Raw genomic sequence first — 27894 nt, 5'->3', positions numbered from 1 at the left:
TATTCTTATGATCTTGAGTCATCATCTTTAGATTCCTAAGTTCTAAATACATACTTCAATACTTCAAAATGAGGAACATGACTTTATTCTTAGATTTTGAGTCATCTTCTTTACAGTTTATGTTATTAAGTTATAATGGTTTGACTTTCACACTTGTCAATAAATAATTTTAATCATTTTTTTATCTTTAATTATAGATTTTATTAAAAAAAAAAGACATTAATATTGTGAAACTATAAATCGAAATGAATCCAATTCGATACCACATGACTCTATATTGCCTAATGTATAAATCAACAAAGGTGGTACAAATGAAAGAATATAAATAGTGCAAATTTTCAAACATTGCAACTAAAACTAAACAAAGGAATATATATTTTTTTTTATTTAGCTTCGTAAGTTGTAACAATCTAATCTTACCATGGTGGATAAGAATAATTTTTTTTTTTTCTTTTGTACACAAGCAAATAATGTAAATAAGATTTTATCCTAAGTTTAAAGTACCATCCCTCAAATTTTTAATCAAGTAACCTAATTGAGTAATTGATCATCCACATTGTGGATAAAGAATGTAATAACTTATAAGATGAGTAAAAAGATGAGTGATCAAGGCCTGAGCCTTTTATGTCATTGCACTACCCTTTTTTCATGTGCCAAACCAACCTGCACACCTACGAACAATCTACAAATTACTCTTATTCTCTACTTCATTCGATTAACGCTATATGAAGTTAAATGTGTATATATATATATAGATAAAACTATTATTACAACATAGTATTAAATAAAAAGAAAAAAAAAATTAACATTTTAATCCGATCTGTCATCTTCTTCATCCATCCCTCCCTTTTTATCCATTTAAATCAATTTATTATCCGTTTATTCAAACCACATGAATCATATTAATGTACATATTTCAGTAACGTTTAGCCGTAGTTTAAACAGTGTGGTTCTAAAGAAGAAACTTCCAAAAAAAAAAAAAAAAAAAACGTCAATTCTGACCTTTAAATTAAATTAAACATTATTTAAGTAGCCCCCGCCATTTCATCTTCCCTTTGTCTTTGCCTCTCTTCTCTCCCTCTTCTGGTAACTTGGTAAGTGGCAATCTTCTATTTTTTTCTCATCTCTTTTTCCTTTTTTTTTTTTTTTTTTTTTTTTTTTTGAAATTTGTTATTGCTACCGTTGTTTCCTCTATTATTTGATGAACATGTTTTATAGTCTTCTTTGAAAATTTTGCTGCATATATATACTTGCTTATAATTTCAATTGTTTAATTTTCAACTGAAACTTAAAATTAACTGATCAATGGATTTTTTTGATGATATACTTCCACAATTGAGTAGCTAATGTGTTTTAGAGTTGGATATTTATATTTGATTGCAGTTAATTACTTCACAATTGCAGTAACGAATTATATGCCTGATTTTAATTTTTTTTTTTTTTAGTTTAAGATCTCTTGATTTTTTTTTTTTTTTTGCCTAATTGGTCTTCAAATTTCTATATCATTTTAATAACTTTTGGTATAATTCATTTGCTATCGGATTATATTATAATTCACGTACTTTACTTTGATTAGTTTTAATGATTTAGAGCTAAAAAGACATCTAATCATACTATCAATTTTTTTTTTTACAATTTTTAGTTCATGATAAATGCTGCGTAAGTATATTAGTGATTGAAATAATGTATTGACAAACATGAAATGAAAGTGTTAGCAAGTAAAAAGAATCTGAGGAAGTACTACCTTCCATTCCGTTTTGCTACTCCATCTCAATTTACTTTTCCCATTTTTTAAAAGAACGATTTCTCTACTTTTTCTTCTAAATTGAGGTCCCACATTCATCTACCCATTTTTTTATCTCTTATTTTTGTATTTGTATAAATAAATCTCGAAAAAATGGTTATGGTACAAGTAAATTGGGGGCGAAAGGAATATTAAATTTTATCGGATGTGTTTAAATTATTATTTTACAGGTTACAATGCAACAGAAGTTACTTCATGATCTTAATTAGTTGTATTTTTTATGCAAGTCGATGTAGTTTTGAGATCTACGGAATTACGGAAGTACTTTACTTCCTGATTGGGAATTTGACTTTGTTCAGCATTTCAATTAAAAAATTGATTGGGGTCTTAAACACGATCTAATTAGGATATTCTTTGTGTTATCAGAATAATTTTAGTCTTAATATGTTATACTATAATCATGTGAAAAGAGCCGGGAATATGGTAGCCCATTTCGTGGCACGACAGGATACTGCAATGAACTCTGATCGTGTTTGATTGGACTCTTTCCTCTAAAGTATTTTCATTCAGGCAGAATTGGATTTGAATTTAAAAAAAAATTCCAATGGTTTTTCCTCCACATAGAAATATATAAATATTAATTAGGGTCTAAAACAATTGCAACTACAATACAGTTAGCTGCTGTTAATCTCACTGTTTCTGATGTCACATTATTTAAAAAAAATGTATGCAGTGAATATGACTTGGAATTGTCTATATTCTGTCCATTTTCGAGGAACTTCAAGTTGTTGCCTATATATAGTTGTTTGTTGCATTGTACCTGATCGTAGTCAGTATTATTGTTAATCTCGACTTGAATTTCTTAATTTCTTGTTCTTAGATATGGAGACTGTGCCTAGCTCGAGTTTGTACCCATTGCACCGATGTAAAATTCTCCATCTGGTTTGTCTCTATAAGCTTAACTTGCAGTGGTTTCGATCTCTATCATTTTGTTGTACCACTTTTTTAAATGTACTTGTATATAAAAGGTTTTTATCATGTTACTATAGGTTAGGCATGCAGAAGGAATTCACAATGTTGCAGGTGCAGAGAAGTACAAAACATCTCCGGAACTACTTGATCCTCGCCTCTCATCACTTGGATGGGAACAGGTATTTTTGTGTTTTGTGTCTTGATTCTTTAAAACTAGTATATTATCTATGGGACAGTATTTGGAGTTAAGTTGGGATATTGTTCTGTCATAGGTTGAGAATCTCCGAAAACATGTTCATGCTTGTGGGCTACTGGAGAGAATCGAGCTAGTCATCACCTCTCCTATGTTAAGGTATCTATCTGGTTTTTCACATAGATCTTTTCTGAAAGTTCAAGCTGTTGATGGTCACTATCGTTGCACATGTAAAGCAATGTATTGTTGATCTAAGATACCAAGCTAACCATAATCTGTGTTGTTTGGAGTGGTAGATAATGTCCCTAATATTTCATAGGTTAATTATCAGTAATTAAGGAAGTATCATTGTTTAGAATTACACTATATCCCTCCGTATACTATATTTTTATTCCCTAATATTCAATCTACTGTGATGTTTATGTTCTCTTGTATGGAGTATCTTTACATCTAAAGTCTTTGTAAATTTTCCACTTTCAACCATTTCTGGAGTTCACAAGTGTTTTTCTTTTCTCTTTGTTAGTTGAAAAAGTTACGAGTGATGGGATGATTCTCTCGTCATTGATATGTTTTTCTTCCTCTTGCTGTCCTGTAGATGCTAGGTGTTCTGTTTTCTAATTATTCTGATGCTTAATTGTGTTTGTAGGACAATGCAAACTGCAGCCATAGTCTTTGGTGGGGATAATCATAAGAATGGGAATGGTGCATCCCCTTTAATGTTGGAAAATGGGAAAAATGACCATGCTACAGTATCAAGTCTTAACTGCCCGCCCTTTTTGGCTCATGAGCTTTGTCGAGAACGCCTGGTAAGTCCCTTCTTTGATCTACTGGACAGTATGATGATGGATTGTTTCACTTCTGTTGGGAAAAGTCCATCTAATGATATCTCTGAACCATAAATCTAGTTACTAGCTAGAAACACATACTTATCTTTCTTGATAATGCTTCACAGATCGAGGGTATGTGATGAAAGTGAATTTGTATGAGCCTGTATGTCTATTGTTTAACTTGTACCACAATGCATCTGACTTTTGTGAAGCTTTGATACAGGGAGTGAATACGTGTGATAAGAGAGGAAGCATTAGTGAGTATAAGAGTCTATTTCCGGCAATTGATTTTTCCTTGGTAAGCACACTAGCTTTCTTTCTGACTTTTTGTTAACTCTATTGTTCCTAGTTGCTCACATTATCATCTTTCCAGTACAATCTACAGTACGCAGGCCTGTACATACATTAAAAAGGCGATACATCTCTATAATGAAAAGATACACATATATGAAGTATAAACCTTATATGTGGAGTTTATACACATATGAAGTATAAACCATATATGTGGAGTTTATGCTCTTTAAATTTAACAGCTGGAGAGAATATGGATGTTTAACTTCAGTTTTCCTATGTATTCAGATAGAAAGTGACGAAGACATCTTATGGAAAGCAGATGTCCGGGAGTCAGATGAGGAGGTTTCAGCTCGAGGAATGAAGTTCATGAAATGGTATGAAACCACTAAGCTAAATCTTTAACCAATTCACTGTCGAAGCAATCAGTACTTCTTATGATTATTAGAAATTTGCAAAGGAACCACAATCCCACTTCAGAATTTAATTATTTATATGATATTTCTCCAGCTTGTCTTGGCTGATCAAGCCTGATCCGAGAGAATCTGGGGTAGCTCTCTTGGTAAGCTAGGCTCATGCCCTGTCTTTTGCCTTGGTTTCCAGCAATTTAATAAGCCTATTTCTAGATTGGGTTATTGGGGTGGTGGAGGGAAATATCTTACCTTCCAAAACTAAAATGGAAGAGACATTTGTTATGTCGACGTCCTGAATAGAATAATCTCATATGCTATTTTCATACGCCCATAAAAAGTTGTCACCTTCTCTAATATAATAATGGTTTATGATTAGATTTCAACATACCACCATTGAAATTAAGTGATGAGGAAAGGATATTAGTAAACTATTGTCTATTTTTAATTATGGCCGTTTTGGACAATGAGACAACTGATTCCAGATAAATGGAGTAAATTTCGTCTTATCATGATTTTGAGGAACTTACAACTATGTAGAATTAGTGCTCTACTTTTTCATAATCAATGCGCTATATGCTATTTCTTTCTCTGCTTTAACCTGATTTTGCCCACAAGTTTGACTGATGTAATCCCAAAGGATGTACTTTGTTTTTTTTTGTTGGAGTATATAACTTGTATAAGTTGGCTCTGAATCCACAATGTTTCCTGCAGGTTGTGGACTAGGGAAGAGAAGGAGATTGCGATTGTTACTCACAGTGCATTTTTATTTCAAACACTGCGCAAGTTTGTGTACGATTGCCACCCATCAACAAAGAATGAGATTTGCAAATTGTAAGTGCTGCGTCTTCCTGTAGTAAAGAGCTTCAAGTACTAGCAAACTTTCACTAGTCATAGTTTAGACAACTCTGGGATTAGGTTATTTACTTTATTTGTTCTTTACTGATTTTGGCACCCAAAATTTGTGCATGTGCAGCTTTGCAAACTCTGAACTGCGATCGGTAGTGATGGTGGACAAAAGGTGAGAATGCTCCATTATCTTAACTAGGGATCATAATGAGCTTTCCCTACACTCGAGTTAGGCTTGATTGAGCTTGATTTGAGTTCGAGGTTAACTTGAGACTTTAACAGAACAAAAATTGGTCGAATAGTTTAGGAGCATTATATAAATTATAGAATATACAATATTATGTAAATTAGCTATTTTGTTTTACAGTTATCTCTAAATATTAACATTTAAAACATGAATTTCATAAACTGAGGAAGGAGCTAAACCTGCATTTCAGAGTTTGATTAGCTTGATCAAACTCGAGTACAGTTTTAGTTAGTGTGATTCACCTTAACCCTTTAAGAAGAATCTTTAAACAATTATCACCGTCCAATGTTTGTAATTGCATAATATGTTCATCTGCAGTTTGACTGGAGTAGATGCTGCACAAACAACTCATTCTGGAACTGGAAGGATTCCTTTTGCACTGGACTTACTCAGCAACGTAGCGAATGCAAAAAGAGAATCCAATAACAATCAGCATCAACAAAATGGTGGTAACTGAGCAGAAAAAGAATTGTCATTGGTACTGTTTCATTGATTTATATATACGAAGTAAATGATAGTGATTGGGTTCTACTTCATATAGAATTAGAATTATTTATCCTCGCATGATATGATTTGGTTCGTATAGAATTAGCAATACATATATATATGTAAAATTATAAAATAAACCTCAAAAAACCGTGTATTTTCTTATATCTTGTGCAATATATGTATTCTTAATTGCTAGAGTTTTTCGTTTTGTTTTGTGTTTGTTTTTTTTTACAATTTCAACATGTACAAGTAATATATTATCTTATGTGAATACATAGGATTTCACAAATGTCATACTTGTTCAACTTAATGAATCCGAAGATTCTTTTTTTTTTAGCCATACAAGTGATGCGTGCTAATGTCAACTTGATCTTGTAATGCTACGTTAAATCCTCAACGGTGAGTTTGGATTGAAGAAAATGGAGGGAAAGGAAGGGAAATGGAGAGATAAGGTATCTTTCATTTGGATAACTTACCATTCTTCCCTCCCGTCCTCTTCTCCTCCCTCCCCTTCTTTTCCTTCCCCTTTCTTTATCCAAACACACCGTTAAGTGATACATTGATACTCCCTCTGCAACATCTTACAGAATGTTGCAACAAAAACGTTCCAGAAGAAAGTAACATCAACAAAATGGAATAACAAAACCTGAACAACGCTTTGTTTGGATAGGAAACAAGGAAGGGGAGGGATAAAAGAGGAAGGGAAGAGAGAAGAAAGGGAGGGGGAGGTGAGCTCCATTTCCCCTCCAAATCTCTCCAAATTTGGAGGGATTATGCTTATTAAAGAGAGAGGGAAAATGAATCCCTCCCTCTCCTTTCCCTTCTTTTCCCCAATCCTTTACCCAAACAATAGAGTTTGTCCCCCTCTTTTTCTCTTCCTTTCTTTTCCTTCTATCCAAACAAGGTGTAAAAGTGCACATAGTCAGTCATGACCTGATATCCAAAAAAGGGTGATTCGCGACAGTGAACTAGAACAATCATTGTAGAAATCTTCAAACAAATCCCATCATAAACCAATATACATAACTAAGTTGTTTTTCTCTATTTGCTGTAAGTTAATTAAATTTGCAGGGTCACTATATTGGACGATGTTAAGTAAAAAGAAAACTACAATTAAACCAACCGATGGTCTTCTACAAAACAACTTATCACTACTGGTAAACACATATCTTCAATTAGAACTCCTTGCATAGAATACTGAACCCAGCATAATCGCAATGAGCAGAATGAAACCAGCAAACAAGGCATTAACATTTTTGGCGATTGATTTTTTGGGATCACCCTTCATAGGGTTCTTGCTTTGGCTTATAATATGAGCAGTACCTGATATTTGATAAGAGGGGGCCACTACATTCCAGAATGGTTTGGCAGTCAAATTTGGCAGTTCATTCTCTGGTTGTAAGAATGTTGAGGCGTCTTCAGGAGCTTCCATCGACAACAACTCAACAAAGTGATCACTAAGGGCCTGTAAACAATAGTTTATCTAAACATCAAGATACGAAAATGGTGCAAAACATGTGCATAGTTTTTACTTTTGATAAAGAGAAAGGGAAAAAAAAAATAAGAAAGTGATTATAAACTTAATTTGGGAGCTAACTGCACAAGTTAAAAATAAAACTAGCTTATATAACAGGGTACTCACACACTTTCTACACTTTTGAGAGACAAGTACACAAGTTTAACGAAATTACAGAAGAGCATAAAAGTGCAGGTAGTATAAAAGTATTCACCGCTTTCTTTTCCAATAACATTCCACAGTTAAATGACAAGTCATGCATCTTTAACACAAGGTCAATTTTTTCTAAGTAAACCCTTGGGCTCAAATTGGCAAGCGTCACAAGCAGCTAATTTTCCACTTCAAACTCAAATCCAGCTAACTTATCATGTTCAATTCTATTAAGCAAACACTTCAATCAGGTCTTTTTTTTTTTTTTAAGCTAAACTTCCAATGAACTTTCAACTGTCTATATTAGCAAACTTGTTGACTCCAACAAGTGAATATAGCTTCCCAAATTAAGACAGCTATTCAACTTCCATAAGCTTTTAACTAAACAATTTTCAACTTCTTCTCTAGCTAGCTTACCCTTCATAGTTGAGGTTATTCTAAGATAACCCAACGTTTGGATTAATATGGGAACACCGCTGATAGTTGAGATTAATCATGCGAATTTTTCCTATTAGAATGAGAATAACATCATAAGGGAGTAGTCTATTCCCTCCCCTCCCCCCAGGGTAAATTTTCAGTGGCTTTATATGGTGGTTTGCCAGGTGGTGAATTAGATTTAATGTGGTCCTTAAGTTGGTTTGCAGGAAAGTGGTGGAGATTGCGGTGGTATAGCCAGTGAGGATGTGTTTGTTGTCATGCAAGAGGCTTGAAAGATATCAGAGGGAGATTTTTATCTGAGGAACATTGCGAAACTTCAAGGATGTGAAACAATGTCCTTCAAATAATTCCTAGTAAACTTTCCCAAATAACTTTTACTCTCTTTATTAAGTCAATGGAAACCAGATATGCCCTTAGCAGAAACCTTTTACCATTTTCAAAATTAAAACAATGAAATTGGAAAGAATATGTTGCAGACTTGCTGTGATGCAGGTGCGTGTGATAAATCATTGAAAAGTAGGGAGGATAAGATTAAGGAAGAGGACATGGAGGGGAGAATGCCGAGAAGGATTAGGTTAAGTAACAAGGTGGGAAGATTACAGGGAAGGAGAAGAAGAAAGAAGACCATAAGCATTATGATCCTTTAGTGCACTAGTTTTCCTTTTCTTTTTATTCTGTCATCTGAACAGTGTTAGTACACACACACTACTTCCATCACTGACGATTGTCAGCTAAGATCTGGCCTTCGACAGTTCTCATAATGGAAATAAAAAAATTAAAAAATAAAATTGAGGCAGATCTCTATTTATCAAGCAAAGGAGTAATTATTTTGTAATTTTCTTGGTGAATTGGACAATTTCTCACACCTTTCTTTCTTTCCTTTTTTTTTTTTTTTCCTCAAGAACTTCCTTTTCTAGCACACCTGTTAGGTGGTGGAGTAAGCATTGTTAGGGAGGGTCGTTAATGGCTGTGGCAGGGTGGGCAGGTTTTGAGGTGGTCACTTTTTGTGGGTGGTACCATACTACCATGTATGGTAGATGTTAGTGGTCAATGGCAATTGAGTTAATGGGCCAGAGAAAAGATGGCGGCGGGAAAGCCTAATAGCACCGGGCTGGGTGATGTTTGTGTCATAATGATGTCGATGGTTGGGAAATTTCAGTAGCGTGGTGGCACTGAAAGACATGTCACTCTGTCACAATGGAGTAGGAGTTATGGTGGACAAGTGACTGAAGTTTTTTAATATTTTGAGGAATGCTAAGATGAAATAAACCAGCTAAACACCATAAAAAGAAAACAGAATAGGATTACCTTTCCTATTTCCTAAAATCCCATAAGCAAACTTCCCTTAATGTTTAATGATTTTCATCAATTTTTATTTACGTAACAGTTTTTTCAACGAGTTTTTATAATTAAGGTCACAGGTTAATAAGTATATAATAACACGGGGCCATTTGTGTTTTACTTTTTTTTCTGTTTACCCAATATAACAGACAAATTTAGGATTTCCAATGAGAATATCCCGAAATTTTAACAGGAGACAAGTTCAGTTCCTTCTAACAATGGTTTGCCTCAGCTTTTCTGCCAGGATTTACAATAACATTTAACAAGCAATTTTCAACAAGTTATGCCACGCACACCACTGATACACCAATTATATATTTCAGAATAGTATGCATGATTACCCTCTTCCAATTCTATTTTCCAGCAAAAAAACATAAGAAAAGAAAAGAAAAAGTAACAGGATATTTGGCATATGAAACATAAACCACAAACCTCAAAGCTTTCAGCTGGCAAAAGATAATCACAAACAAAAGTGCCCGCCAGCCAAGGTATGAATACTCTCCGCGGAAATGTCAGCATGCATTGCTTTCTGCATCCATACGTAAAAAATTATTTTATACAAAATAAAGATAAAAGGATGGGCATGTCAAACATGACTCCACTCCAAGTAACACATTCCATCAAACTTCTGTCGATTCAACATAGATAATGCAATAACCAGGTCTAAGCACACACAAGCCTTACATTATGCTAATTGCAGATTGCTTTGAAAAGATCAATAAAAATATTTTTAAAAGGGAACAGTGACAATAGAGTGAAAAATAAAGCATGTAGATCTGTTACTACAGATACTAAGGGTTTATTTTTTAGGGGATAGGAGGGAGGGGATATAAAGTGGGGCATTAGAATTGTAGAAGGCAATCAACAAAAAAAGCAATTATGATATTTATGACAAACCAAGTGGTATTAACTACTTCCTCATTTCTTTTGTACTTGCAACATTTCTACAGCACACACTAGTCACATACTCCAGAACTGCATTTTGTGATTTATACTTACAGAAAAACATAGTCGTATGAGATTTCGTTAGATCTGTCTCAATGTCTACTTTATTACATGTAATATTTATAATTTTAACTAATGCGTGATTAAAGATATTAACGGTTGAAATTATTGTTCATTGGCAAACGTGAAAGCAAAAATGTTAAAATCTATCTAAAAGAGAGGAAGTTTTATGCACTTTGATGCTCAATCAGAATAGATTAGATTTTTATTTTTATTTTTTTCCTATCTAACTCACCCACAATGGAAAAACTGCTATGTCAAGAATTACCTCAAGGGCTGCTGGATGATCTGGTTGATAGATTCCATTTTGGATGTCTTTATATATGTTTCAGAACCATTTTCAGAAGCAGTAGCAGTTTCCCTATCAGCCTCGTCAGTAATCATATCCAATCTGGTTCTCAAGCTCATGATGATATCTTCCTACATCAAACAAATATTCGTGTAGAATTGAAAATGGTAAGAAGAGAGCCAGAAACAGGACAAAAGAATCTAAAACCTACTACAGGATAGTGATGATATAGTTCTTGCTTATTGATTCTCATAATAGTATACATCATTAAAGCCATGCCTTTGCCATATCAGATTCTACTAGTATCATAAGTATACGGAACAAAATGTCCCTGATAATTCAAGATATTGAGACAAGAAAATTATACACAATAACAAAATTCCAAAGTACATCCTATTTGAAAATACCTTAATATCAGCCACTGCTTGTGAAATAGGTTCTTTTGAGTTCAGATATGAATATGAGCACACTGTTCCCGAAAAAACGAGGATACCAACAACATTATTTTGGCTGCTGGCTTCACACACAACCACAAAAAACAACATATTCAGAATTTATGCAAAATTAACAGTAATTGCAAGATTGAGAATTATATCAGCACCTTCTGATGATGTGTCTTTCATAAAAGGAAAAAGAATTTCAACTTCATGCACACCACCAGATGCACATGACCCATCTGTGATTACATCAACCTATCAAAGATAGCATGATGAGAAGCTCCAAAATATATATGTCATAATGTATACATAAGGATACGAAAAGGTAATGCCATAAGGCCCATAATCATAGACAACACAGACTTCAATGCTCCAACATAATAATAAGGTTTCTGTATGCATGCCAAAGATAAAACTCAATCTAGGGACATACATGTGTACTTCCTTTGTTATTTTTATATTCTACTCAATTACTAGTAATTTGCAGTTTTAAAAAACTATTGAAGAATGTGAGGGTGTGTAAGATGAGGCAGGATAAAGTAAGAGAATGTAAAAAGGTGGGTTTGTATAAGAAAAAGGTGAATAAATTAAGAGAGAGGGAATGACAGTGTAATTATTGTGGGGATGAAGGGGTAATATAGCAAAAGGGTAAGCCAAAAATAAAATAAAGCAAATTGGGTAGAACAAAAAGAAAACAGACAGAGTATATAAAAGGAGTATTGCAAAAACCATCATACTATTAAACAAGATTACATGGGAAAGGGTTCGATACGTGGTATGAAACAGATATGCGGAACGCTACGCATGGTGAATCCAGTACAATTGAGTATGAAATAAAAAAATATATCATAATATGGTTGAATTTTTATTAACAGTTTTTTTTTTTTGGAAAATGAAATAAATATAGTTCTAGTAGTGTATTATATGGGCGTGTATGTGGTTTGTTTTAGAAAAAACAGTATATTTCCTACAATTGTTATTAGTCGACATCTTTTGACTCTTAACTCCATTCACAAACTTTTATTAGACTAGTTTTTGTGATTTATAGTTATTATAAAACATAATAATGATTTGTTTGAATTGTCTTAATGTATAATTCATAAATACCATCGTTCTGTAAAAAATAAAAAATAAAAAATAAAAAATAAAAAAATAAAAAAAAAAACAAATAGTTGATAATTAGAAATATTAATCATTTTGTGGCTTTTGGAGAGGGTGGAGTGGGCATTTTGGGATGGGTACAGCGATTTCAAGATGGTGGGGTGAGGTTCCGGGGAGGGTTGATTTAGTTATGAGTGGTTCGGATGGTGTTTACGGGGTTGAGATGGGATTGGCGAGGGATTTAGGTAGTTATGGTGTGGGAAAGAGGTGGATGTCGAGATCTTGGTGTTGGTGTTATGAGTCCGTGGGTAAGGTGGATGGTGGTGGTGGTGGGGTCGTAATTTAATCATACCCACTATCTCTCTCTTATCCTTAATGAGAAGCCCTTCAATTTATTAATTAAGCATTAAGATTTTTTGCCTAGAAATTTGTGCAAAGCCTTTTGTTAAAAAAAAAAAAAAAAAAAAAAGGTGAAATATAAGTAGTAAATAAAATCAGTAAAAAAAAAAACATATAGCAATTGCTACTTATATTTCGTCCTATCTTGTGCACCAAAAAAACAAAGAAAAATGAAATGAAGGAATAAAAACCTTCATGAAAGATGTAATAAATATTAACAGAGAAGAGTGAGATGAAGTTTTATTAGTAGAAACCTTACCAAATCACCATCAACGATTGCTTTTGCTCCTTTTAGCTCCTTGACATGATTTGAAATCCCATCAAGTAAGACATCATTCATCAATTTGGCTTTTGACATATTTTCATGAGTAAATGGCAATCTGATAATGATTATAACAAAATTTAAACACCATAAGTATATGCTAATGCCTAAATAATTAGTTTGAGAAAAACCACAAGTTAATTCTGCAAAATAAATTATAGGAATGGTCTTCAATAAGAATGATAAATTATGGTATTATTTGGTTGACATGAGAATTATATTGCCATAGGCATTTGTATCTCATCAAAATTAAAATCCCACATAAAATTTCCTAAGAATTGGCTAAAGTTGTTTGGTTGTTAACTTGTTATGAAAGCATTTGCAAATCATGGGAATGTTAAGTTATCAAGGGAGGCTTAGTAATTAATTCTCGTATTTTGTGGGCATTGAAAATTCCATAAATTTACACTTCCTACATTTTCAGTTTTTATGGTCAACCAAATAAATCCTATATTAAAATTCACATGAATTTTCAATTCCCCAATTTTTTTTTTTTTATTTTTTCTTTTGGCAGCCAAACAATACCTAAATTGCAAGAAGTTCCTAAAGTCTGGAATCAAGGCATTATGGGACCATCATTATTACAAGAAAACACTCGAGTTTTTTTGAACTGGGTGGTCAAATTCAACCTCCAGACTCAAAGGAGTCATGATAAGACAACTCAGACTAAATTCCCATCTATGATTTTAGCTTGTGTACGGCTGTTTGACATGGTGGTTCTTTGCAATGACCAATGAAAAAGATGATTCGATGGGGGAGAAGCAATTTTAGCTGGTGGCAGTAGGGGAAAGCTAACAATATTGTAGGGGGGTAATAGAGAGAGAATGAGTAGGAGAGCCAACGATACAGTACCAAGTGGACAACATGACCTACTACACACGTAAATAGGTCATGTGAATACTTTGGGAACATACCCCATAATTGAGACTCTACTAGAATAATCCATTGTTGCAATGATATGGGAAAATGGGTTATGGTTGGGGTCATAGTAATGAATTTGTACTTATAATAAACCTTTTAGAATTAGTAATTAGTGGCCTTGTGGGCCTTTAATAATTATAAGAGATCTCAGCCATTTTACTTACCACAAATCCATATGATGCCAATTCTCTTTGCTTTAGAATTAGAAGACAAAAGCTTATCAGCCTCCTTCCCTAATTGATCTCTAGTTCTCTACAAACATCTATTCACCTCAAGCCACCGTTGGTGTGGCTTCTTATAGCAATGTGATTTAATGTCATATAGAAATTATGGTAATAATTGAGTGATAAGTCTTTAATGCAATAACTCAAAAGTTTTCCTAGCTATATATGATGGTATATTTCCTCTCTCTCTACACCACCTATTTCTTTGTTGCTAATCATAATAACTTAGCTAAATTTTTTATTTTCTTTACTTATGATACAAGTTCTAAATTAGAGTTACTATTCCTTTTTCCGGATAAAAAAAAAGGACTTTAGTGAATGAATTAATTAGAAATCAAATTCTCCCAACCTATTGCTAGGGAAAAAAAAAAAAAAAAATTATCAATCCTGATTTTTTTTATAAGTCAGTGAACTGACTTTTGTATACAAAAAACAGTAAAAAGGAAACCCTGGTTTAATTAGGAGATAAGCAAAGCAGAATACTTAGTACAATGAATTTAAAATAAAAGATGGATAAAGGGAAAAATAATAAACATCCAACAATCACAAACAAACATGAGCCAAACTAATAATTATACAAAACATCTAGAGATATACCTCATACAAAAATTGTAGATGCACCGAAAAGTTTGGAGGGAATTTAGAACTTTTCCCAATTTAAAATCACAAGGTCGAAGGCTACTTGATGTTATATTTGAGGACACTGAGCAATTTCGACACGTCCACCTGCTTGAGTGATATGTCAATCTCATAACCTAAAAGTTTCAGACAAAAACAATCTAAAGGAGAAAAAAAAAATGGCAGCAGGAAAAAAATAAAGTTACCTCCTAGGGCTATAAGATATAAGAAGAAGCAACATTTCATCAGAACCATTTTCCAATAAAGGAGCTGCATCTGCTACTCCTGTAACAGTCTGAATAAAAAAAAAATATCTAGTCAATTCATTCCATTGACTACACACAAAAGAAATATGGAGCTTAGGCACATAGAATTTTCAAATGCATAGCTCATTAACTTCTTTGTGCATAAAGAATGCCACCAGAAAAAGAATCTGAAAGAATGTAGGGTGGGAATACTATTATATGGCCAAAGATTACAATGATACAAAGTATCTAAACAAAATATGCAGAAGTACTAAGGTCCCATTTAAATCAACTTGTTTTGACTTATTTCACACCAATAAAGTTCATAAATATTCAGACAAAAGTTCACACAAAATACATTATTCTGTTCCAAACAAAATAAGTTTCCTCAAGACAAATTCACAATTTCACATACAAATAAGACAGCCTCAAATAAAGTAAAAAAATTTGAAGACAAAATATGTTCAAATGAGATTTGTTTAGATAGTTCAGCCAATCTACTAGCCTTCTACCTTCTCTCTCTCTTCTCTCACATACCAGTTCTTTCTTGTTCATCTTGGGGCTGCCACCAGCCTTTACGGCGGTAGTAAGCCCCTTTTTCTTTTCTTATTTTTAGCAAGATCTATAATTATTGTCACAATAAATCTCCATTATTCAATGTATCTTAACCCATATTTGGGTTTAAGTTATCTTTTTTCAAAGTTTATGCAATGTCAGATCTTGTCAGACCCTGCATAGAAGGTTTTGCAAACAACGATATGGGAAAGAGTGTGAAAAAGGATATGTAGGTTTGATCACATCAACAAAGATCATAGTTTTGCAAAAGTAGAGTTTAATGTGATTTAATTTTGTATGTATTTGTTAATCTTTGACTACTCTTATAAAATACAGGTCTGGTCACATGACTACTAATTGATTAATTAATTTTAGTTTCACATATAAATGAGTGATCAAACGAGCAATAAAGCATTTCCAAGAGAGGTCTAGTCTAAGGAGAGATTGTATTGATCAAAAACATCAAAATGCAATAATATAATACCCATAAGTGACAAGGATGACATAGAACTCTACTTGTGCAGAATTAAAGGATAGATAGATGAATTTTATTTCATTAAAGAATAGGCAACACTTGACACACATAACAATGCATGAGTTTGACCACTAATATATTATTTAAACATTAGTTAAATCATGAAGAAGAAAAGGTTAATATTATGAAACTTCACATTAATACTTCCAAAAAAAAACATAATAATGTTTTTAATGCATTAGACCATCAGTAGACATTATAGTCAAAGTTAATACATGAATAGTAAAAAAAAAGTCAAAATTATGTTAATTATTTTGGAACGGAAGGTATATACAATTGGCGTAAACAATTGGCACTAGTTGCATTAATATATGTAAGAATGTTTTCATTTAACTACATTCTCATTGAAAAAATACTTCCTCCGTTCTAATAAAATTGCAACAAGGATAAAATTATGCATCCCAAATCAGATTATATGTTAAATATCAATAATAATAATAATAAAAGAATAAAAATTGTAAAAGTTGATATTATGAAACTAACAAAGCCCCACATTATTTCTTTTCTAACGTAGTAATATGGTCAAACAAGAGTGATGGAGGAAGTAATCATTTTTTTCATTATTTACATATATCATTGCGATATTGTTTCCTTGTTTTATTGATTTTATTGATTTTATACACTTTTTGTAAATATTCTAAAGAAAGTAATCCACAATATCCATATCATAATGGATTATGAAATTATTATAATCACAAAAAGTCCCAATTTCTATTTTGTAAATTAGGTTTTATATAAATAATCCTTAATGATACAGCTCCCTTCATAATCACAAAGGTTCTCAAAGAAAGAGAGAGCGACAGATAATAATTCAACCATTAACGTTTCATATCTCACAAAGAAGAAAACTCCAATGGCTCGTACCAAGCAGACTCCACACAGATATTCATCATTAAAGGTTATAAAAAAAGCAATTGAAAACTACAGGTAAGTCTATTTCACGAGATGGCATGATGATGCCCCATAGCAATCGGCCTCGCAAAGTTGTTCCTCATGACAACCAAAAGTCTCGGGATGCTATTCGAAAAAATCCTTTCACAAAAATTGTATGTGAAATAGCAACAAAAGTTGGCACACAGTTAGAGGACCAAGCTATCTCTACTCTTCACATAGCATCAGAGAAATACCTTGTTGATCTCTTTGAAGCAGCTAAGCTGTGTGCAATTCATGCTAAGCGTGTCACTGTCATACCAGACGACATATCTATGGCTAAAAAGATCTGGAGAGTACGTGAAAAAGCTTATCCTCTAGAGAAAACTTAAGGATTCCAATCTAATGTCACACATGTAGTATCTAGTCTGGACTAAATACTACAGCATGGAAAAACTAGATCAAACAATTGCTATTAGCCTAAATCTTTTTCTAATTATTGTGGTTTGTATTACTAAGTTATTGCCATTTGACTCATTATCTATGTTGTTTGGGAATGATAAGTTATACCCAATTATCAGAAATATAATAGTGATGAGATGATTAAATAATGACTATATAGAATATTCAATACATATTAATGTATGGATTCTAAAACTAATTCTCCGGTGTCCCAAAATTCTGAAGATTTGAGTAGATCGGCGCTAAAATGAGGTATAAGAAAATATATCATATAAAGTGATAATTGATAAATCAAGATTAGTAGAGAATGTTGAAGCCTAGCTGTATCCAAAGTGAAAATGCTATACACTTTTGGAGTTTAGTCCTGTATCTTGGTCACAAAACAACACTATACCAAATTGAAATCAAAGCCAGAACACCACTATACCCATTCATTTTTCCAACCTATGGTAGTAGAAGTCAGATAAACATGTCCAACTTGAGTATGAATCAAAAAATGAAATATGGTAGTGGTTGATTTTTTCTTGATGTAACTGTTATAGACTAGTATTGCTGCTGCAAATATTGTAATCTGATTGTAAGATTAATAAGAAAGCTTGAGTCTTTTTTAAATGAAGCTAGCAAAAGGTTACAGGATAAATGTAACTTTGGGCTATAACTCTTGGTGGTAGCTTGAGGCTAATAATCTCACATTCAGAATGTCACTCAATTTCTGCCAAACATCCTAATGCTAGCCTGCTTCTCTTATATACTCAAGCACTACCATAACCCTAACATTAATGTATTTAGGCCCCATTATATTGGAGTATCTCAACTCTCAAGAAAAATGGTGACATTGGTCAAGACGTGGCCCACGGGATTAAGTCGGGATGGCTTAAATTGAGAGCAGTCACGGGAGTGTTATGTGACCGAAGCATTCCCTTACAGTTGAGGGGTATGGTACAAAATGTTGGGCTTCTAAGAAGAAGCACATTAAAAACCTGAGGATTACGGAAATGCGCATGTTAAGGTGGATGTGCAGGAATACTCTAAGAGATAAAATCAGAAATGAGGTTATTCGCAAGAAAGTAGATGTGGCAAGCATTGCAGACAAACTAAAGGAAATTCGTCTGCGTTAGTTTGGGCATGTAAGACGGAGACCTGGGAGTTCACCGGTACGACGAGTGGAAGAGTGGGACCATGGACGGGTTAACAAGGGAGAGGGAGACCGAAAATGATTTGGCTGGAAGGAGTTAGGAAGAATATGAAGTATATGGATTTGCATGAGAATGAGGCATTGGATCGTAAAGGATGGAAGAGGAAGATTTTTGTCGATGACTACATGGAATAATCAATTTGGTTCATGTCGCCAACCCCAATTATGGGATTAAGGCTTTGATTAATTGATTGAAGATTGGTCAAAACCTACGATAATGATTAAAACCAATAAATGAAGCATTTGAAATATTATGTTATACCTTAAAATTTACAATTCCTAGCCCAAACCCATCACCCTAACCCAGGCCATCTCTTCATAATTACAAGGCAGAGCTCCTCCCTCAAAAACTCTTTCTCTCCACTCCACCATCACACCACCAATCACTCGCCAGCATCAATGCAAACACAAAAGCTGGTTGTGGTCCTTCCACTCATCAGTAATGACACAAACACAAGAATTGAACTTCTACTTTCTCTTGTTAAATTTAAGAAAAGAGAAAGGACAAGCGTTGTTTGAAGACTTCCATTGGTAAGTCCTTCTGTCTCAATAAAGAAATAGTAATAAAACTATTAGTGATATAATCATGATGATCATTTACTAAATTCCTTTTGGATGTATGAAATCAGTTTTTCTAGTGATGACTTCCCATTTGTAACTCTCATTTCCGTTTTCTTCTTTTTTGAACATCAGTTACTTATTCCTCCAGAAAGCTCACTTTAAAAAAAACAATAAACTAATGTAAATCTCCAGACACATGAATTAACATTGAGGTTAATCATTTAACAATCCACAATTGAATCCCAATAATGGAAGAACCTTGAGTTCCAAAATGCATCATAATATACGTTGACAAAATGGAAAATTTTATAGTTTATCAATTTACACTAAATATGACAAAATACACCTGCTGATTCCACGACATTGATACCGTCATCCTAATGTGATTGTGAACACAACACAACTTTTCTATGCCTGAAAAACCTCTTAGATGTCATCATTATTTGTACACAATTGGTGTTAAATACTTTGACTATTCTCGATGCATATACAAGTTTCTAACTTCAATTTTGGTAAGAATATGAGGCGACAATTTTTTGTTGCATTTTCAATGTTATGTCATTTGTTGATGTTGTGGTAGGATAGGAGTGACAAGATATTTTGGTGTATAATTTCTCACCAAGCCTATTTGAAGGATATGAATTGTCCCCTTGGTCTTTTAATTTAAATAATTTTTGGTCTTAACTATACCTAATGCATAGCTTGATTGACTAAAATATAATTTGGAGGCAGGGGAGCGATATACACCTTTACAGATGTCTTTAGCATTTTTTTCCTATGCTCAGCCATAACCATTATTACAAGGCGAAGACTGATCAGTGGGCGAACACTCGGCCCAGCGGGCTAACATGCCGGGCTCCGGCTCCGCGCACCTGCTGTAAAAACATTAACATGGTATACATGACCAACATCCCAAAATAGATGGTATACCTCTAATTAAATATCCCCATCAATGGGATGGTTGGTCACAAGATGAAGAGTAGAAGCACTATTGTTTCAGAAATATATAATGTTCAATTGGTCATGAGGTGGTGTTATAGCCTGCAGTAGGAATACATTATTAAACTCACAACTTAGGCCTCAATCATGCATTCAAAGCCAAGCGACAAATATGTTTCTATTTGTGAAAATTTGAAGTTTCCAAAGGCATCAGGTTTGTACAGAGTCTACAGACCCATGCCTTTGCAAACATCAAAGAATACAGCATTAACACGAAGAGTAAGGTAGAAGCAATATATTTACCTGGCAAAGTACTAAAGTTGAATTCTTGAAGGAAGTTTCACCGACCCATACATATATACCAACAACCTTAACACCACCTACCAGCAACCGAGAAACCTGCAAACAACAAAATTAACAACCTTGAATGCAGGTGATGAGACAGAGAGAATTTTAAACTACTAGTATAGCTAAAGAAAAACTGTTTTGGATCCGAATTTATAGATGCACAATGAATCCTAACGATAAGGCTTAGCTTCCATCAATATTTTCAAAGAGAGCCAAATCAGATATTAATACATACTTTTTTGTCTGATTCATAAATAAGTAATAGACATGAAAGTAAAGGAGGAGAACCAGAAATACAACAAAATTGGGATCCCCATAATGTGAACCCTGATAGAACCTATATAAATAACTAGCTCCCAGGACTTAGAGGTCTAGCCCAGTGTACTGTGCATGGTTTAGGGTCTTATTGCACAGAATTGGTTCCTAATTGCTCCAAATGACTTCCTTTTGAGGCTTTCACATCATGAGCCCCCAATTACCAACCTCTACATATAAAGTGGTAGATAGAACTTTAAGCAACTCAATCAATTAATCAACCAAAGCCTTAATCCCATAACGGCCATAAGTGGGGTTGGCTACATGAACCAAAATGATTATTACGCGCAGTCATCGACAAGAATCTTCCTCCTCCATCCCTTACCATCCAATGCCAACTTTAAGCAACTCAAATCCAACAAAAATAAAAATAAAACCCACGCAGCGCAACAAGGACAAAATCTATGTAACCTCTTACCTAGACTCGGATATGAGGGATCCAATATTGGTATGGATCTTAATGTCTCATACGTCAATCCTGAAAATCAAGACACAGGGGGCCGTCTGATTTTTAGGACATGGTTACGGGTACGTTGTGAAAACAAAAATTAACAACTTTTTTCCAAGGAAATTTAATTAAGTAATCTTTAATTTTCATTATTTTTTTATCCCATCAAATAAATTCAATACTTATAAGTTAAATGGGACTTGTAGCATGAACTAGGGTCTTTACATGGTAGTAATTAAGGTAAGAGTTTCATTCTTGAATCTCCCACTCATGACATTCTAGACTACCATTTTCAAAGTAATACAATATTTATTTTCAAAGTTATACAATTTTTGGGTCATTATATGTTGGGTTTTATCTCTGTCCTTAAAGTTACAGATATGTATTTAATTATGCAAGAAAAATTCTTTGTTAATGAAGATTTATGCGGTGTCGCAACAAAGGTCAATTTTACACCTACAACAAATCTCGTCAAAATATGTTCTATTTCAAAATTATAATAAATTAAATGACCCCGCATGGAAATCTATATCAAACAACGGTATGAGATAGTATTCATCAATGTCTGATGTCATCGACAAGAATCACGATTTTGCCCGATTACAATATTATTGATCCAATTTAATTTGTATTTGCTAGGCTTGATTTTTCTAGTAAATTTTGTATGACTCTTCAATTAATGAATAAATCTTACTTTGTTGAAAAATCCGTAGTTGGCATCCGATAATTATCGGAGGATTCTCAAACTAAAGACAATTTGAATATCATGCAATTTCACATTATTAGTAACACCAACCTCCTACATCATCTCCCAAAATTCGCGAAAATCCAACAACAAAGTTCTAGCAGTCCATTAACATTCCACACCCTTAAAACCAAACTCAAATGCAATTCCCAAACAACGCACAACAAATGACATATTCTCCACTAGAAAATGCAATTCAACATCCAATAAAAACCAAATAATTATAACAGAATACACAAACCAAGGACATAATTCTATAATTCAAAGTTCAAGTAACCTGACGAGCGTGCTCGGCGACCCATTCCTTGTCGATCGAAAGCGACGAAGAATCAACAGAAGATTTGGGCTTGGAAACTTTCTTCTTGTCGGCAGCCCCTTTGAGAGGATCAATGATTGAACATGGAGGATCTCCCGCATCATTTGGGGGTGTTGATACTAAATCAAAGATGAAACCTCGATCTAATTTTGAATTAAGCTTGCCAATTACTAACCCTACCTACAAAATCAAAATTAAATTAAAATTATACTTTGAAGTATAATGTGATGATGCCCTAAAATTGAGGATTTTTGAGGAGAGAGATAAGAAAACCTGAGCATGAATTGCAGATTGAGCAAGACGATCTTCCGCTAATTGAAGGCGGGTTTCTTCTCCCACTACAGCTTTCACCATTGTTATTCTGATCAATTTTGGTTTCTGGGCTCAGTTCACTCCAATTTTATTAGTTGCCTAAGGATTTGGCTGACAAAAGCCTTGTAACGCGTGGAAATTTTGTCAACAACTACCAATTAAAGCATAAGTTTTGAAAACAACTGTCTATTAATTTTTTATTTTTTTTAAAAACTACCACAAAGTTGTAAAAATTTTAAGTAGCATTACCACTCTAACAACTTTGGCTAAAATTTTCGGCATTTGGGTCTCACTTTTTATCACTTTTTAGCTTTATGAAGGGTAATTTAGTCAACTTAGATGGTGATTTTATGAGGTAAAGGTAAAAAGTGGAACCTACATGCCGAATATTCTAGATGGAATTATTAGAGTGATAGTGCTGATTAAACTTTTTACAATTTTGTGGTAGTTCTTTTAAAAGAAATTTTTAATAGGTAGTTGTTTTCAAAACACGCACTTTAATTGGTAGTTCTTGACAAAATTTCCTTAATATGTCATATGGGGGCGTAAACGACATTTCGAATCCTTTCGAACGTCAACATAAAAAAGGCGAGTAATTGGGCACTAATGTTCGTTAACTTGTACGGGGTTTGTGAATGTTCCAATAAACGTAGTTATTTGTTTACCCGTGCCGTTGACAATTACACCATTTTTACTTGTGTCTTTTCAATTCGAGTTTCATAATCGATTACACGGCAATTCGAGGCGATCTAAGGGAACGATTATGAATTTTTGAAGTGGGTGACTGCGGCGGTACTGGTTGGATTAACCAATTGAATGTTGCGCTGGTAGGTTGCGAGCAATGTACAGCTAGGGTTATACAAGGTAAGTGTGATTCTCGCCTGAATTGTTCATATGAGGTAGTTGTACGAATTTCGTCGTAATTGCTAATTTGGATTGGTTTTGGTTCAGTTTTGCATTGCTTTTGTTGAATAATTGTGATTCTCCATGAACTTTCGTATAGGTTGCATTGATTAAGTTTTGTTAATTGGTTTAGGGTCAGTTTCATAAGTGTGGCATGAATCGAGCATGAATAGGGCTTAGATGAATAATTGTGAATTGAATTGAAATTGTATTGTTGTGTAATTGATTAGTAATTATTAGTTAGATTAGTAATTATGAATTGAATTGAACTAACAGGTATGGAAACAAATTGAATTGAAATTGTTAGTTAGATTAGTGATTATGAATTGAATTGAACTAACAGGTACCGGGGGCAACTGTTGTGTGGAATAAATGGAGGGAGGGAACCGGAAGCGCAAAATGTGCAACAGTCGAAATGATGATGAGGTACAGTTATGCTAGAGAACCTGAAACATGGAGTAGTCAAGTTCCCCCTACAATTTGTTTAGCAAATGTGTAATTAATTTTCCATAATGTTCAATTTAGGATGGAATAGGACCAGGACCTACCATGAAGAAGCTTTCTCCCGAGATATTCAAGGTAATGTAAACAGTTTGTATTTGGTAATTGCAACTTAATATTGTAATGGGGCTTATGTAGTGGCTTGATCTTGTAGGATGATTCTTTAACCCTTGGTGGTCGAGTGAAAAGGAAAGGTGAAGTGTTGCAACGACATGTGAACGCAACTTGTAGGGTAAGTCCTTAATTGCATATTTATAGTGGTCGACTGAAAAGGAGTGATTTGTTTGCAGTAATGGTAACATTTACATTGATACGTTTTGGTTGTTATGGTTCATTCTTACAGCCAGCTAATACAAGTTGTCGCGTAGAGTCGTTTGGTATAATATGCCAAAAGTTAGACGAGCAACGAAAGCAGTGGGTTTGTGAAATGGGTTTTGATGTTCTGTTAAAAATTGGAGAAATTAACCTCCCAAGACAGTTAGCTTATTGGTTGATGACTCATATAGATCCCTTCAACTGTACTCTTACTAGCAGAGATGGTAGAGTGTTCAGGCTTTCTCAAAATCAGGTGCATTGGGTCCTTGGTATTCCCAATGGGGGACTTCCTGTTCCCACATACCAAACATTGGATAGTAAATGTTGGAAAGGGTAAAAAGTATTATGGATAGGTATGGTAAAACCTGGAAAACTAAGTCTACTAGAACTGGTCGTGAGTACATATTCGAGGGTATTCAAGTTAATGCTGATTTGATTGCCCAGGTTGAGGGACAATGGGAGAAAGATCAGGCGGAAGAGTTTAAGACTGTTTTCTTGTTGTTGGTGCTGGAGATGTTGTTATGTCCTAATCAATCATCTAGATTGGCTGCTGACTTAGTGCCGTCATTAACGTGTGCTGCAAAAGCTGCTGAATATGACTGGTGCAGCCTAAATTTGAATAAGCTCATGGATAGTGTTGCGATGTTTGCACGTCGATTTTACTCATGTGGCTATGCTAGTGGATGTGCAGGTTGCCTAATATATATTGTGGTATGTGATTTATATGTTGTATGGTTTGGTTTTTTAGTATAACACGTGACTAAAGATTTGTATGACAACTTGTTTGATACAGGTTATGTATTTGGATCGGCTAGATAGACATCCAGTGAAGTGGGGCTTTTTCCCGCGGTTGGAGGTCTAGAAGATGGAAGAGATACGTATGGCTATTATAGAAGATCGTTTCCCAAATGCCGGTGATTTTGGAAAGCTTGGGGTAAGCAAAAGTCCGATATGTATTTATTTCTATGGTACACCAAGATTGATGGATGGATTGTGGTTTGTTATTGTAGACTTTGGATTTTGCTTATGGAGAAATGCATCCTAGTGAAGCATGGGATACAAATGGGCCAGAGGGGTTAAAAAAGGTAAGGGGTTTAATAGCTACTATATTTTCAATTTCTTTAGTTCAAGTGTGTAGATCTTCAAGTTTTCAATTATGTATGGATGTAACAGGTTCAGATAAGTGCCACTGCTAGTGTTTGTTATAGGAGTAATGGAGCACGAAAAAGCACCTCAAAAACTAAATGTCCTAAGAGAATGAATGTGCGGAATTTGAGTACTCCAAGTGCTGGATCTATTTACCCGGATGATTGTAAAGGGGAAAAGCCAATCATTTCTCCCGGTGAAGAGAATATGGCTGTGATGAACACTTATGAAGTGTCATCGTTCAAAATTGATATGTTGAAGAGGTATTTGAAGTAACATTATTTGCCTTTTATTTTGTGAAGACAATATTTGTTGCTGCTTCATGTAACATATTATGAATGTAATATTTGTAGGTGGATATCTGTTGATGCTGTGTACATGCTATAGTCAGTTACTTCAAGGGTTAGTTAGTGAATGATATCCTGAATGATACTGAGCATAAGATGACTAACTTTTTTATTGTTCATTTCTGCAAAAGGTTTTGAGGTTGATTCATGCGGCTATGGAATATGGTTCGGGAACGGGCCCCTTATTATGTTCATCACTAGCGGTGGTTTGTAATCTTTTCTTGATGTACTGTTATACATTGACATTTTGAAGAAATGGATTTGAGCACCAATAACATCTTACACAATGTTACCAAACCAAGGTGAGGTAGTTCTGTTGTTTTCAAGTGGTATTGGTGCAGAATCTTTGTCAAGAAGGTCAATAGCAGGGTTTTTACATACTCAATGTTGTGCTTACTTGGCCATTGTATCGGAGGTACCGTTTACTTAACAATATACCGTCCTTTTAACTCTATATAAATGGTGTGGTATATTGGTACTTGTGTATAACTGAATCCTTTATCTGATTAGGTTCAAGGTGATTCACTGATGCCCTTTCCTGCGTTGTGTACTCTTGTGTTTTAGTCAAACCTGGTCATGCGGAAGACATATATGTGGTACATTCTACTTCATGGAACCCAACTTTGAAAGTGATTCAGAAGAAGCGTGTAAGTTCGTATTAAAAGTTGTCTGGATGAGGGTTTGTTTACTATTATGTCGATCACTTATCCATTTCTAATCCAGGTTGGCAACATTGTTGATTTGTTCTACAAAATGCATAATGTTTTCGTTAATGGCTTAGCGTTTGGAGACATACTAGAAATGTGATCATTAGTAATGATCTCAAGTGCAACCACTGCTTTGGAGCTGATAAAAGATTGTAACAATTTTTACATTCTTTGCATTACAATCAATTACTTTATCTTTTTTAGTTGAATAATGGGGTATGTGTATTGGGTTATCTTTGAAGACATCATTTATATGATTATATGGCACAAATGTTGTAAAAATGTACAATCAATTACTTTATCTTTGAAGACATATAATGGGCTATTCAGAAATCTGTTATAATGGGCCTATTATAATAGGCCTGTCATAATAGGCTACGCAGAAATCTGTTATAATGGGCCTATTATAATGGGCTTGTTATAATAGGCTATGCAGAAGGAGGCTTATTTATTGCACATGTACCTGTCGAAAAGTAATAATGGATAACAATCCAAAATAGAAGGAGCCCTTATTAAATTAGGCTGGGCTAAACAAGTTAATACCTTGAATGAACCTTATAATCCATTCCTGTTACATCTTATGATATTAACCAATTGGATTTTCATTTATCCGAGTCCACCCAATAAACAGTTTACATTTTAATGCTTGCTTTAACGGCTTAATATTGTAAATCAAATCAAACTCATAATTAGGCTTATACATCAATTTTACTCATAATTATGCATAACATCTCATAATAAATATTTCACGTAACAACTCATAAGTAATAACAAAATTACCAACACATAATGAACATAACATCTCTTAATAATTCTTACTTTCGCTTTTATAGTACATTAATCTTTCTTGTTAAAAGCCCAACAATATTCATTAGGGAATGACCTTATCAACTTCATTGTCATATGCTTAGAAAAGGCGAGCCTTACATAACCACCCTCGTAGTTGTTCTTTGACATTCCATAAACAACAAAAGGGTGCAAATATGCACAAATGAGGCGTGCCATATGAATTGAAACTCATGTTTCAGTTAAGATCATGAAATGAGGCATATGCATCTGTATTATCGACCTCATTAACGGAAGGAATGTGTCCCTACCCATTGCACGACAATTCCATACTACGTACCTTAACCCCATTGTGCTCACTTCACTCCAAAAGCTGACATTTTCATTAACACACACTTGCACTTTCACCTCAATTTTTCTTCCATCTAAAATGTTTGAGGTGTTGGTGCTACTATGCAAATGTATTTTCGACACATACATTGGATGTTGAAGATTGAAGATTTTGAAGTCATTTCTGTAACTAGGTATCTTTATCAAATGATCACCTAGTGACAAATGAC

General features: G+C 34.0%; 3 protein-coding genes across 6 annotated transcripts; 2 read left to right on the top strand and 1 right to left on the bottom strand.

Annotated features, from left to right (window-relative positions):
• Positions 1–1001: 1001 nt before the first annotated feature.
• Positions 1002–6219, top strand: LOC145590898 (phosphoglycerate mutase-like protein 1). Of its 2 annotated transcripts, XM_081647293.1 has the most exons (10): positions 1002–1094; positions 2625–2686; positions 2794–2895; positions 2989–3068; positions 3556–3715; positions 3960–4034; positions 4316–4404; positions 5152–5271; positions 5414–5458; positions 5852–6219. In XM_081647293.1, the coding sequence occupies exons 2-10, from the start codon at positions 2627–2629 to the stop codon at positions 5988–5990; spliced, it is 870 nt and encodes a 289-aa protein (XP_081503419.1). In that variant the 5' UTR covers positions 1002–1094; positions 2625–2626; the 3' UTR covers positions 5991–6219. The 2 variants fall into 2 exon arrangements, with proteins under 2 accessions (XP_081503419.1, XP_081503418.1); XM_081647292.1 differs by lacking the exon at positions 1002–1094 and having other exon boundaries at positions 2333–2686.
• Positions 6220–7011: 792 nt separating this feature from the next.
• LOC145590897 (uncharacterized) lies at positions 7012–22698 on the bottom strand. Of its 2 annotated transcripts, none has more exons than XM_081647289.1 (11): positions 22591–22698; positions 22279–22497; positions 20449–20544; positions 14990–15078; positions 14763–14894; positions 12958–13078; positions 11363–11453; positions 11169–11278; positions 10741–10892; positions 9900–9996; positions 7012–7487 (listed from the first exon to the last, which is right to left on the bottom strand). In XM_081647289.1, the coding sequence occupies exons 1-11, from the start codon at positions 22669–22671 to the stop codon at positions 7194–7196; spliced, it is 1482 nt and encodes a 493-aa protein (XP_081503415.1). In that variant the 5' UTR covers positions 22672–22698; the 3' UTR covers positions 7012–7193. The 2 variants fall into 2 exon arrangements, with proteins under 2 accessions (XP_081503415.1, XP_081503417.1); XM_081647291.1 differs by having other exon boundaries at positions 14763–14891.
• A 579-nt stretch (positions 22699–23277) lies between these two features.
• Positions 23278–26362, top strand: LOC145590896 (uncharacterized). 2 transcript variants are annotated; one of them, XM_081647288.1, is made up of 10 exons: positions 23278–23493; positions 23876–23958; positions 24058–24111; positions 24188–24265; positions 24377–25059; positions 25142–25282; positions 25359–25433; positions 25522–25757; positions 25848–25896; positions 25973–26362. In XM_081647288.1, the coding sequence occupies exons 6-9, from the start codon at positions 25214–25216 to the stop codon at positions 25879–25881; spliced, it is 414 nt and encodes a 137-aa protein (XP_081503414.1). In that variant the 5' UTR covers positions 23278–23493; positions 23876–23958; positions 24058–24111; positions 24188–24265; positions 24377–25059; positions 25142–25213; the 3' UTR covers positions 25882–25896; positions 25973–26362. Both variants share the same exon structure in this region; 1 of them encodes a protein (XP_081503414.1).
• Positions 26363–27894: the final 1532 nt, after the last annotated feature.

The sequence above is a fragment of the Chenopodium album genome, chromosome 18 (assembly GCF_948465745.1).
Source record: "Chenopodium album chromosome 18, dcCheAlbu1.1, whole genome shotgun sequence".
NCBI lineage: Eukaryota > Viridiplantae > Streptophyta > Magnoliopsida > Caryophyllales > Amaranthaceae > Chenopodium > Chenopodium album.
The sequence above is the reverse complement of the archived record's forward strand: the minus strand, read 5'-3'. Positions and strand labels throughout refer to the sequence as shown.

Excerpts from the sequence above, each read along its gene's own strand:
- LOC145590898 (XM_081647293.1), top strand. The coding sequence starts at position 2,627 with ATGGAGACTGTGCCTAGCTCGAGTTTGTACCCATTGCACCGATGTAAA. Across the intron at positions 4,035-4,315 it reads CGGCAATTGATTTTTCCTTG|ATAGAAAGTGACGAAGACAT; the intron begins GTAAGCACACTA and ends CTATGTATTCAG. Across the intron at positions 5,459-5,851 it reads GTAGTGATGGTGGACAAAAG|TTTGACTGGAGTAGATGCTG; the intron begins GTGAGAATGCTC and ends GTTCATCTGCAG.
- LOC145590897 (XM_081647289.1), bottom strand. The coding sequence starts at position 22,671 with ATGGTGAAAGCTGTAGTGGGAGAAGAAACCCGCCTTCAATTAGCGGAA. Across the intron at positions 11,279-11,362 it reads GAAAGACACATCATCAGAAG|CCAGCAGCCAAAATAATGTT; the intron begins GTGCTGATATAA and ends TTGTGTGTGAAG. Across the intron at positions 10,893-11,168 it reads AAGCAGTGGCTGATATTAAG|GAAGATATCATCATGAGCTT; the intron begins GTATTTTCAAAT and ends TGTTTGATGTAG.
- LOC145590896 (XM_081647288.1), top strand. The coding sequence starts at position 25,214 with ATGGAAGAGATACGTATGGCTATTATAGAAGATCGTTTCCCAAATGCC. Across the intron at positions 25,283-25,358 it reads GTGATTTTGGAAAGCTTGGG|ACTTTGGATTTTGCTTATGG; the intron begins GTAAGCAAAAGT and ends TTGTTATTGTAG. Across the intron at positions 25,434-25,521 it reads GGCCAGAGGGGTTAAAAAAG|GTTCAGATAAGTGCCACTGC; the intron begins GTAAGGGGTTTA and ends TGGATGTAACAG.